General features: G+C 49.3%; 1 protein-coding gene across 5 annotated transcripts in view; it reads left to right on the top strand.

Moving 5' to 3' along the window:
* Positions 1 to 12,514, top strand: part of LMCD1 (LIM and cysteine rich domains 1) — a 39,667-nt gene extending 27,153 nt beyond the window's left edge. For all 5 annotated transcript variants that reach the window (XM_088454619.1, XM_088454620.1, XM_088454622.1 and 2 more), the window contains 4 exons: positions 4,602 to 4,857; positions 8,463 to 8,768; positions 9,212 to 9,427; positions 12,049 to 12,514. In XM_088454619.1, the coding sequence (XP_088310745.1) occupies positions 4,602 to 4,857; positions 8,463 to 8,768; positions 9,212 to 9,427; positions 12,049 to 12,114 (844 nt within the window). In that variant the 3' untranslated portion in view covers positions 12,115 to 12,514. The remainder of the gene's footprint in view (positions 1 to 4,601; positions 4,858 to 8,462; positions 8,769 to 9,211; positions 9,428 to 12,048) is intronic.
* Positions 12,515 to 13,349: the final 835 nt, after the last annotated feature.

Below are 13,349 nucleotides of genomic sequence, written 5' to 3'. Positions count from 1 at the left end.
ACCATGTAAATTAGAGTACACCCCAAGCACCTCGCTGTAAGCTCGCTTTGGGGCTGATGGTGCGGAGTTGATCGCCAGTCCACCAATATTTCCGCCATTTTGCGAGCACAGTACTAAATGTTTATATGCATATCTACACGCCCTTCGTCATCATTGCGCATCATTGCGCAAATCCTTCAAGAGGCAGGTGTATTTATGCTTTGACAGTGCCCACAATTCTGTCGACAAGCACTTGCGGAGCATTGCCCACGTGAGAACGCCCCATTACCCTGGAGATGCCTTTCAAATGCGGACGACTCTACTTTGCCCGTAGTTGCGTGGGCTTGGCTCCGGGGCATGCGCAGAATGATAAATGGCTGGTAGCGCTCCGCAGGCTGACCTTACGTTAAACTCTGTATCAGATCCTTTTAGCTTTTCTCAGAATCATACGTTATCATGGGGAAGTTGTTGGCCCCCGAATTCCCCATCCCACGTTTCCATCTCTATAGTCAGCCTCCGGCTGGCGTAGTATGCTGAGACTCGTAGTTCATCAGTCAGAGAGCAACAGGTGCTTCACAAATGAATACCATAACCCGGATTGTAGTGGAATGAGTTCCAGCTGTTGTGACACAGATCCTGAGACTTGTAGTCCTACAACCAGGGCCGGCTCTAGGGGTGTTCGAACAGTGCGGTCGAACAGCGGTACCACCCATAGAGGGCGCACCCCTCCCCAACATCCCGATTTCAAATCGGGAGGTTGGGGACCCCCACCGCTGCAGCGGTTCCGGACCTCGGAGTCTGAATGTATACTGCGTGCATGCACGCGGCATCCATTCAGTGATGGGAGAGGGGCTGGGAGAAGCCCAGCTGGTGAGTCTCCCCCCAGCTTGATGTTATTTGGAGGCGTGCCATGCGGGCACACCTCCAAATAACGCCACAGAGGGTGTGTGGCCTATGGTAATGAGGACACGCCCCTATTTTTGCTCGCGCAATGTTGGGGCGCACTGTATAGAGCCGGCACAGGGTGCTCCGACCCCTGGAGCCGGCCCTGCCTACAACAGCATGAAAACCGCACGTTACCAAGCCTGGTATATAACCTATCAAACCTTCGCCCGGTACATTGTGAGCTCTGCCAAGCAGTGATCATTGTTTCCTTTGCTTACTGTTTGTACTTGCAGTTGAGTGTTTGCCTCCAAACGTACAGTGTTCTATTAATTGGCTCCTCTTTTTGAATATTGTATAGTAAAATGAATAATAATATCAACAATAGTACAAGTTACACATTTGATAGTATTATTGCTCTTGGGGCCAGGCTGGGACTTGTAGTACCACAGGAGCTAGAGAGCCGTCGACTGTAAAAATATGCTGCATGCATGAAAGAAAATAATGAGAGCGGTGAATAATGACGGTAAGCAGAGACGATCACGACAGACAACGGCATAAAAATCCGAAGTGAAATAAACAAACCGTATAGGAAATATATTGCGAGGCGACAAATTAAACCCAGCAAATCTCTGGCTCTTTGTGAATCATTAATGATGATCGGTTGAAGCAGAGAAGGAACAAGCTCCTATTCCGGCGGAATATAAATACTCCGAACGCGAATCTGTACAACAAATGAATATTCTGTATCAATCACGCGGCCCAGTAATAATGAAGCACTATATGAAGCGTATCTGGTTTTTCATCAGTAATTCTAGAAAGTGAGGGAAACATATTGACTTGTTATCCCGCCTGGTCTGTTTTTGTTCTGTATGTCTAAGTGCTCAGCCAGCTGTCTGGAAGGTCTCCTGCACGCTCCGCTGATCACTGACGCAAAGCAAACGATAAACTCACAGAACGGCGGGCTAATGAGAAAGCAGTCAGAAAATCAAAACCGCAAGGTCTATGCATCCAGCTAATTGCTGCATGTAAAGGCCTCAATTCACTCATCCTTGTGAAACTTCCAGGTTCAGAGAGATAGTTTTACTACTGCGGATTAGTTGCTGACAGCCTGTGGTGAGCTGTAGGTTATTATAATAAGGCAGAATGAGGCTACGGGTAGCCAGAAGGGGGTAGATTAAACCTATTGGCCCTGAGTGGTGCTACAGCCTTTGTCCCCTAAAGGCCTCATACATCAGCAATTGATTGCAGCAATTCTGCAATTTGCGATCGATTGTGTATCAAAATCTTTCCCTTTTTCAATCGATTGCAGATTGCAGAATTGCCTCAATCGATTGAAAAAGGGAAAGATTTTTATACACAATCGATTGCAAATTGCAGAATTGCTGCTGTATGGGGGCCTTAAACCACACCCTTTACCTGTCAGCGGCAGCAGCTTGTGTCTCCCCAGCCCAGCACACAGTAAAGGCCCCCATACATCAGCAATTGATTGCAGCAATTCTGCAATTTGCAATCGATTTGTGTATAAAAATCTTTCCCTTTTTCAATCGATTGCAAATTGCAGAATTGCTGCAATCAATCTCTGATGTATGGGGGCCTTAAGACCAGGGAGACTGCTGCTGCTGACCAGCAGCAATCTGCTCCGGCTGTGCGATTTTAAGGAGGCGTTGCCACGTCTCCTTATATTAGGTCACGCCCCCTGGAAGTACCAGGGCCCGGCACAGCTCTTTACGGCCCTGTCACCCATAAATGCCTATTTCACAGAAAGAGTGTCTAATCAATCCGCCCCGAGTTGCGCTCTCCGTCTGTTTGAGTATGCCTGATTCGGCGCATATACGAAGTCGCTGATTTATCTATACGATTCATGCGCAGTGTGCTGAAATCCGCAATACGAGTTCGCAAACCCACCTGTCCGTCTCGGAATCCATCCCTGTATAGGCAGGATATTTAGCGGCATGTATACTGCACCATGCTGGACAGTTTGGCGCGCTATTCAGGGTGCGCTGTTAACTCTCATTACACGACACCCCATTTTCTGTTCAGCAGTACAATCAGCACAATGTGCCGGCTTATTTCATTTTCCCAAAAAAAATATTTTATCTTCTATCTCTATGGGTCACGAAGCGCTTACAGGAAAACGCAGTGAAAGGGTCACAGGACATTTCTGAATTCTCTTTAATCTGCCATCGCGGTGACCTCAGTAGGTGTAAACGCTGCAGATGACCTAAGTCTGGTCTTATACTGACAGAACCAATGTGAGATCCAGGCATTAATCACACTCTGGCAGATAATGAGGGGGATAAAATAGATGTTGAGTTGTGAAGTTTGGAATTTTTGGAGAAGAATAAAGGTCAGCGCTGGTATCTCTTCCTCTCCCCCTCCTCCTCCTCCTAGGTGGGAGGCTGCGGGAATATATAGCCCAAAGCTGCAGGGGCTGTGAGCTGGGAATGCTGAAGGACACACACTATGCCTTCATGACGGGGCCTGATTCAGAAACTGTTTGTAAATGCAGTCGTTCTCGCAATAGCGGTTGCGGGAATATGCAAATGGTAATCTCAGCCTTCCGTTTGTGCGGGGCGGTACGATGGAGGGTACGAGCGTTGAAACGCCCGCTTTCAGGATCCGTGGTCTGTGCATTTGCGATGGAGATTGTAAGCACACCAACTTCGACGCCACATTGGTTGCACCATCAACAATTTGCTGTAGCTTAGGGTCTAATATAACTACTCTCCTCTAATCCCACTAAAGCTGGCCTCTGAGGCATTGTATGTACGATTGGGAACTCCGCAACATTCCCAGACACTCCCATAACACGCCCATGAAACGCCCCTTTTTTGCGGTCACTTTAGGTCACCTCCCAGTCTCCACCCTGAAACGCCCAGGAATCGCATTCCCCTTCTCTAGTGTTAGCGATGCCGTACGTAATTACGTAGTATATAGAACACTTTGTTTTGCCTGCACAGTAAGGGATTCCTGGGGCGGGGTGCAGCAATGTCAGAATGCGGTCAAACCCCCGAAAATACAGGTTTCATGGGTTTGACCACATTTCTTAAATGCACCAAGCCCCAGAATGCAGATGGCGATACCCTATAGAATCCTATGGGCTTCCATTCATAAAGTAATGTGAGAGGGATCCAATCATCACCCCCCATGGCTCGCACATCCTTCTACGCAGAAGGACGCCAGAGGGGCTTCTGGATCCTAGACCCGGAAGTTCCTCTTTCGCAAAGGACTGCTAAGCGCCCCTGTACTGTTTAGCATGGGGCTGATAGTTTCTATTAGGGGGATAGCCATGCTGGTTTTATTTTACAGACGTAATTTCCATAGAAGCCACAGCCTTACATTGACCAGACCGGGGCCTATGGGGCTGATTCAGAGATGTGCGCTAATGTCGCCACAACTGCAAATTTTTACGAAACCGCTGTGCAAAAATATGCAAATGACGCAGCCGCTGGGATTTGTATTTGGACACCCTCCGGCCGCTTCAGAAATCGAAGCCACTGCGTACAAATGCTCATGGGCTTCTAGTAGAACCGCCATGTCTAGCCTGTGCTTAATTTCTGGTGTTAGGGAAATCTGTAGGGTCCGCTCTGGAAGACCAGATCCTGCCCTGCACTGATGAGCTCCAACAAGAGTAAAACAGTCTAACAGTAGGTGTCAGCTCCGTGCCAGAATTGGATTTTGCCATACAGCATAGACTGAAGGGGCCTCCATGTCAATGACATCTTGTCTCCTGGCAGGAAATCCTGTGACCTGTGTCAGTGCCCCCGAGAAGAACATGCTCTGCCCACAGATGGGGAAGAGGACTATCGGATTGGTCAGCTGCTCTCGGATACCCGTTACTTAGGACTGACGGCGCGGGTGAAAGGCAGCGAGGGGGCGCGCATCTACAAGAGAAATCGCATGATCATCACCAATCCCATTACCTCACGGAAAGATCCCACCTTCCTCACTGTCACGTACGAGTGGGCACCTCCTGGACTCAACCAAAAGCTGGTACGTTGTTCACAAGTGCTCTAACTTTCTGCATAAAGGTGCCCACATGTGTGCCAAGGGGCCAGGCTTCTGTCCGATATGGCCATACACATTAGGGAAGATGAATCAAACCTTCTAAAGAGGACAACTGGTGACGTTGGGCAACCAATCAGCTTCTACTTATCATTTACCAAGTACAGTCTATAAAATAATAGCTGGATGCTGATTGGTTATTCTGGGCAACAACCCCACCTGTCTCCTTCAGAAAGTTTTATAGATCTCCCCCTCCCAAATCTGGTAAATTCCGCAGTTTGGCGCTCTCGCCAGGATAGATATGACACCATTAGTGAGGTCAGAAGCAGACGGCATGCATGGTCAGATAAGGTCGGTGTCCAACCTAATTTACTCTGTCACACACAACACCAGTTTGATTCTGATATTCATCGGAGAGAACAGGACATTTGGCCCCTTTTCCAATGCTCTTGTGGTTACAAAATTAGATCAAGAACAGTTTAATTGTCCCTTTGTAATCACAGTGCGGGCATTTTAAGATAAACATCATTAACATAAATTTTTGTTACATTGTATAATAATATAACAAATACAATAACTCTGGCCCTGATTCAGAGCCGGACGCTCTGACAGAGCGCTCGCTCTGAATCAGGGCCGTCCCTGCTCCTTTTTGGAGCGGCCTCCCGGCCGCTCTTATAGCTGTGGGTGACCTCCCACAGCTATAGCAAGTGGCCAAAATGATGGTCGGGATGGTCAAGACCATCGCGACCCTCGGGCTTGCGACGAGACCCTACGGTAGGGTCTCGCTGCTGCAAGCCCAGGAGTGCTTTTGGCTCTATCAGAGCCAAAAGCACTCCCACTGACATCACTAGTGATTTCAGTGGGGCCGGACCCAGACTGGAGGTGTTCCCATGGGAACGCCCTGGCACGCCCACCAAAGGGGGCGTGCTGTCAATCGACAGCACGCCCTCTTTGGTGCGAGACCCATAGCGACCTACCACAAGCACTGCGAGCAGTTCAGATGCCTTTCGATGTACTCGATTAATCTAATAAATAGCGGAGATGACGTAGGATGCCAGCGGCCAGGGGGCGTCTTTACAAAATAGATCGCTCAGACATAGAGGCGTCAACAGACCGCAAAGAGCGAGCGCTCAATTTAAATAGCCGGCCCCTTTTTCTGAACGAGCGAGCGCAAGTAGCGTCCGGCTCTGAATCAGGCCCTCTGTGCGAAAACAGCCATCAGTGTTTTCAGTAGGACGCATCTGTGTGCCCGCACCACCGTCAACATTATCAGCAGCATTTGCACCAGTCCCATTCCAGGTGCAGAACATCCGACTGATCTCTGCATGTGTATAGCTCAGACTAGGACGCACCTCTGTCTGCACCCCCACGGGAGGCGGCTTCTGTAGTGACCGCCCCTTTACCTGTAACACCCATTCAGTCCTATGTTGGATCTATCCGATGTGCGACTGACTCATCACTCATTAGTACTCTGTGCCTGATTCGGCAAAGAACGCACGGATGCAGATGCACTCACGCGGCTGCTGTGAGAATATGCTAATGAATGCATACGCACGGCAATCGCAGGAGAATAAGCAGACTCCTAGCACTACATAATACCAACCACTTCCCTTTACTTCCGTCCTCTAAACCTGGCATGAGAGCGGAAACATTGGTAACATCGAGAACCATACGCACAATAGTGGTTGACCTGACCCTCCCGCAGACATAGCGAGACTTCCTGTGTGCAACTAGACCCCAGGCTGTGTCCGTCGCCGCAAGGGCTTATTTATGCATGCCGTCCAAACGTACAGGCACGTCTGCGTTTGCCTGACCACTCCCCCGTCACCACCCACAAATGGCACTTCCTGTCAATCACTTGTCCCTGGGGCTGCGGACTCCCTGCGTATGCATACTCCATCGCGCTGGCCGGTTTGCGCATGAGCACTGCGATGCATGCGCAGAGCAAAACCATCGACCAATTGCATGCGTCTGCATCCGTGCATTCCTTGGTGATTCAGGCCCTATAAGATGTGTACGCAGCCCGCAACGCATGCACACATTTTGTTATATCGCTCAGTGCATTCGGAACCGCGTGAAGCTCAGAATCAGGCCCTGCGTTTGTAAATGAGCACTTTATGGCCTTGATAGTGTATGACTAGGACTGAGAGACTCCCACGGCCAGTGCACTCTGCCATGTGGTGCAGGTGGGGAAGGACTGGGGACACGTCAAGCTAAATTGGTAAAAGATGACAAATGCAGACTGATGGGAATATTTTGAGGAACAGTTATTGTATAATGACGTCCCTATATCACCTCCTCCTACCAGCTAATCGACCCACAGGAAAGCACATTTGTGCTCTGTTGGCAGAAAACGGGGATCACATCTGCCAAACTAAAGTGATCGGTTGTGTCGCAATCAGGACCTCATTCAGAGTCGGTCATTGCGGCCGGATATGCAAATGAAGCGCTCGCAAGTTGCGTCGTTAAGATGGGATCGTTAGCTGGACGAGCGAGGGAAGGATGCGGCCGTAAGACAAAAAATACACCCCCTTCTCGTTCACATTACACGTCATTTCCGGGCATATAAGGATTAATCGAGACCATCGGGAACCATTGGAGCTGGTCGTAGACCTTAAGGTTGACCATACCCTCTCTTAAGCACTACGATCAAGTCAGTGTAAAAACCTCCCATGTCACATGTGCCATGACGCTACTTAGTTAATTATGCACTCCCATAAAATGCCGTTTGCATAGTCAGGCACGCCTGCGTTCGGATCTCCACTCCCCCGTTCACAAGCACCTTCCCCTGTTACCACCCACAAACGCCTCATCCTGTCACTCAAACTAACGACCTGGCTGTGTTCAAGGAGAGATCAATTTCTGATCGTAATAGCTAGTTTGCGCACGCGCACTGCGAATTTTACGCATGCACAGTTTAGCAAACATCGGTGGCGTGCGGCAGCAACGACCGACTCTGAATGAGTTCCACAGTGTGGATAGGTCTAACAAACCCACCATGCTTACTGCTGGGTAGACACTATTCAACAGATCACTTGTTCGATCGACGAACGATATATCGCAAGTGCATCGGCGGGTCTGTACACCCGATATGTCTGTGAACTACGTGGTTGTCAAACATTTCATTTCGGCCCTGCAGCACAGCCGATGCAGATACATCTGAAAGATATATTGTGCATCTGCATGTGTGTATGGGTGACCTGCCAACAGCAGAAGGCTCCTCTCTCTGCCTGTGGGAGGAACGATCACGCTGATTGCGCCCACCCCCTAGATTTGACCCTGGCTTAGCCCTCCAACCTCAGCGCGTTCTTTTTTTTTTTTTTTTATAGGACATGGCCACACCTACCATGATTAGGCCACACCCTGAGAGTACCAGGGCCCGGACCGGCTCTATGGCCCACATCGAACGGCCAATTCGTAATTGTGAATAGCTTACTAATCAGTCGCTGGGACTGTGGATCAGTTTTCTGATCGTCGTGATAGTGTGTACCCAGCATTACTCTCTCTTTAGGGCTAAATTGTACTTGCTATAGATATATAAAATAAATGCAGAATGAAGTAGGCCCATGGCATGATGAGGTTTCTTTCCCCAGGCCATGCGATACATGGAACTAATCCCTAAAAAGATGCAGCCCATTGCTGGCACAGAAGGGGCACACTATCGACGCCTGCAGCTGGTGAGGCAGCTGCCCGCCTATGACCATGACCCAGCACAGTGCCGGGGGCTGTCAGAGGGTGAGAAGCCAGTTATGGAGGAGTTTGTGAAGCAGTATAAGGAGAACGCCATGGGGGTGGCCGAGGTGATGTTACCCTGCAGTGTCAAACCGGAAGAGAGAGACCCCAACACGGCAACGACCACGAACGGCACCGGAGAGGAGTCTGCTGGCAACGGAGACTATGTGAGTGTACAGGTCACCTAAGGATGCATCGCACCCCCCCCCCCATCTGACCGATGGTGGTCGTTTTAGGATCACAACTACAAAGGTGACACCGCTTCTTTCTAAGACCCCAGTAAGGTGAGCGAGAAGCTTTATTAGGGTCTATAGTATCCAGTCACCAGAACTAGGAATGGTGCCCATATCCCTCTTTCTTATTTATAGTTCAGTAGTTTTCTTTTTTAAATCAATGTTTCCCATTGTATATTCCCAAAAAGCACCCTACAATTTCCTATATTGTAATAACAGCCCCCATACACCGAGCAATACAACTGCTAGAACCACTTCCTAAGATGAATATGCCACACAGAATGTGGGGGGTGGGTCCGGGTCCTCTTATATCTTCTCCTTATTATGACCCCTCTGCTAACAATGTATTGAATGCTTCTTTCCCCGTTCCCTTTCAGCTTTGTGAGTTGTGCCAACAGTTGATGCCCGGCGATGCCCCGGCCGTGTATGTTGAACGTGCGGGGTACAAGAAACAGTGGCACCCCTCCTGCTTTGTGTGCTGCCAGTGCCGGGAGCCCCTGGTAAACTTAATCTATTTCTGGAAGAACAACCGCCTGTGGTGCGGGAGGCATTACTGCGAAAGCGAAAGGCCGCGCTGCGCAGGATGCGATGAGGTAAGTGGAAGCCGGGACGGTGCTCATATGCAAGTGTTAAATTAACTTTAAAAGTCACTTTATAGCCTTCATGTCTATATAATCATGCAAGATGGCTGTCGCGTCTCTGACAGGCACAATGGGAGCCGCCATCCCCCAGAGAAGGAGGCATGGCAGAGCATCAGCGGAGAACAATGGGGTAAGTATAGCGGGAATAGGGAGGGGAGCGGATACGGAGGGAGAGAGGGCATGATTCAGACCCGCTCGCAAGCGTCCCAGTGTGCACGCTCGAGCGCAAAAAGCGCTCACTCCGGGACTCACTACAAAAGGGCCGGCTGTCGATGTTGATCGACAGCTCGCCCCATTTTGTAGGCGTGGCGGAGGGGTGGCTTCACAAACGGCGGCGTTCCCCTGCCGTTTGTGGGCGGCCCCACTGACATCACCAGTGATGTCAGTGGGAGAGCTTCCGGCTTGATTTGAGCCAGAAGCTTTCTGGGGTTTGCGGCCACGAGACCCTACCACAAGGGTCTCGTCGCAAGCCCAATGGTCACGATGGTCTTGACCATCGCGACCATCATCATGGCCGCTCGCTATAGCTGTGGGTGGTCACCCACAGCTATGCGAGCGGACAGGAGGCCGCTCCTAAAACAAAAACCAGCGCCCGCCCTGATTCAGAGCGAGCGCTCGCTTTTTGCGAGCGCCTCTGAATCAGGCCCAGAGGCCAAAGGTGGAGACTGGGGAGAGTAGAAGGAACGGAGGTGGGGACTGAGTTGGTACACAGAGGCGAGGAGAGGGGGCAGTGGTGGGAACAGAACCAGACCAGTCGTAAAATGGATTCAAAATAACTATATAAGAAATAAAACACAATTCATTGAGAAATTAGGGTCTATGCAGAGTTGCATACAAGACAAGTCCATTTTGCAGATAGATCTGGCGTTTTTAGCGCTGCACGCCATCAAACGGTAATTCAAAGCCATACTCAACCCAGTCGCTTCTCTATTTGCAAGTGGACGTGTAACTGGGTTGCAACGGAGAGTTCATAGGGTAAGTTTAGTGAGTGCTTCTTGTAGTTGTTAGTACAGGGCTGTGTGTGCGCAAAGACCAGTCTGTTGTAGGCGGATCTCCTTCGCTAAAGATAGAGCTGGTCGTACAAGTGGGCGCTGATAACTGCTATGAAAACAAGCGTATGGGTGGGGCGGCGCACTTGAGTCAATGTGTAGAACTCTGTACCCTGGTGAATATCTGTATTTAGCACCTGATTCATTATGGATCGCTATTGCGATCGCAGCTGCGATTACGCATGGAGATCTGCTGCAAAAATATGCTAATGACTGCAATCGCAAAGCCGTCACACAGCCAGCAAAGAATCGCCCGCTACCGCTTTCACACATCCGTAAGATGTCTCAGTCCTGCGTATTCATTGGTAACATCATCCCCTCGCGCACAATTACAGCAGCCCTGACCTTACTCAGACATTGCTAACCAAGCTGCACGCAGTGAGTACATAAGCCGCGTATGCCAGCACAGTAGCTAATTTATCCACGCCCATGCAACGGCGTTCAAACGGTCAGGCGCGCCTGCATTTCTACAACCACTGCCACGTCACCACCTCAAACCGCTGACGTCTAGTCCCTCGGTTTGTATCTGCGTGAGTGATTGCAGTGTGATCGCAATGCTAACTCACGTACGCGTTCTGCGGTGCATACACATGCCCAGTACGCACCATCGACTGATCTGCATACTCTGTTGCGTTCCGTGATGAATCAGGCCCTTAGTTCAGTGCACGCAATGTGGGTATTATTACAGCCGACTGCGCATCGGCTATGTTGTGTATTATCACTTCGTATTACTGTGAAACAGTCGCATCATTTAAAAAAAAAATTGACCAGGAAAAATGGCGTTTATATGAAAGACGATAATTATTACAGCTTACATTTGTAATGTTTATTTTAATTCAAGATTAGCAAATTACTGCGGTGACTATAAGCCACTCTTCTATTTCCCCCAGACCACCATAATATCAGCCCATCCCAACCAATGTAATCCTGCTAGATAACGGAGAGCAAATAACAGGATAGAATAATGTAAATCTATAAATATGTGTATTATTTATAACATGTTATTTTGTACCAGGAGTCTTAAATGACTAATGCTGGGCATACACTGCCAGATAAAATGTCTGTCAGACCGACAGACATTTTATCTGGCTGGCTGCCAGCCGCAGATGTCCGCGGCATACACTGTGAGAGAAATCTCACAGTGTATAGCCTGACATCCGCGCTCCGCCCCCGGGGGAGGAGACATTTCCCTGTTCCTTCCGTAGGAAGGAACACAGGAAATGTCTGTCTGTCGGCCGCGCTGGGCATACACTGGCCGATGCGGCCGACAGTTTCCCGGGTAAATATCGCATCGGACGGGCATGCTGGACAATCCAGCATGCCCGACCGAGCAATATTTAACCCTCGGTCGCCCGCATACACGCTGCAATTATCGCGGCGATCCGCCGATATCGGGCGGATCGTCCCGATAATTGCAGAGTGTATGGCCAGCATTAGAGATGGAGACAGCTGTATATTGATTTATAGTACAATAACAATGAGTTTTCTTACCCTCTGTCTTCTCCTTACACCTTTGTTCTGCAGATTATATTCTCAGAAGACTACCAGCATCTCGATGGGAAATCCTGGCACAGAGCACATTACTCCTGAGTGAACCGCAAGCGGAGCAGCTCTACAGTATGTTCTGCAGTACCAATAAATCCACACATTAGGCCCAGTATCCATTGCAGCTGGACCCCAGGGTGCCCGGCGACAGGGTGCTTACATGATACAGATCCTGATGTCACACTTACCATAGGCTACATGTGCGTCAAGTGCCATCTCTGGACTATCAATGTGCCACCAACACCAACACACCGAGAGATGGCGGCTTATTTAGTGAAACGTTTGCTGTGGTGCTTTACCGGAGGTGTAACTGTGCAAATGGTTCACTTTAGGGAGTTGTCGCTACCAGGTCATGACCCAAAGGTTAATTGCCAAATGACTGGAATACTAACAGATATAATATTTATTTTTTTGTATGTTGAATGGTAAAGTGTTTACACACTGATCTATGTACCTACTGAATGTGCGCCAGTCGGCCACAAGGCGTACACGCCATCACCTGTAAATTTTATAGGGCCGTGTCAAGGTCCAATGCTGTTACATATAAGAGAAAATACTGACGCTAGTTCTGCCACGTTACATATTTGTTTATAAAGTACTCACGCGTTTCTCAGGCAGAATTTGACCGTTGCGTGTTTCCAGTCCTGCCCCGACCACATCACCCAGATCTATCCGTAGGCTATAAACTCAGCAAAATGGCAATTCACAAATACAGTGTGGAACGTAGAATCGAAAATGGTACGTGTTCATCTCTGTAATTAAGTTAATTGCATGGTTACACCTTATCTTTATTTTGTTTTCACACCCTCAAAATTTGGTAATCAGGCAAAATGGGACATGGCCACACATCCAACGCCTTGTCTAGTGCTTTTGAAGTGGTAAGATATTTGTGCCAAAAACTTTGAAGGCATTAACGTTTTAGCAATCTCTGCTAAACTTGGGACTTTATTGTGTCATTGGCCTTTCTTGGGATGCAATCAGGAAGCCGGCGGTCGAAATGCCGATCGCCGGCTTCCCGATTGTGAAATCCCGGCATGGGACGAACGATAGGCGTCTAAATCCTGACGCCTATCATCGGCCCGCGCCAAAATCCCGACGCTCGGCATACCGATCGTGGGTAAGCCTGGTGTCGGGAGCGCTTAGCCTTGGAAGGGGGGGAGGAGGGTTAGGATTAGGTACTCTCAGGGGGATTTAGTGTCAGACACCCCCCGGGAGCGTTAGGTTTAGGCTAGGGGAAGAAGGGGTTAGGATCAAACACCCCCGGTGGGAGGTCAGGTTTA

Source organism: Taudactylus pleione, unplaced genomic scaffold, assembly GCF_031769625.1.
Source record: "Taudactylus pleione unplaced genomic scaffold, aTauple2 ptg000624l, whole genome shotgun sequence".
Lineage (NCBI taxonomy): Eukaryota > Metazoa > Chordata > Amphibia > Anura > Myobatrachidae > Taudactylus > Taudactylus pleione.
This window is presented reverse-complemented; position numbering and strand designations above follow the sequence as displayed.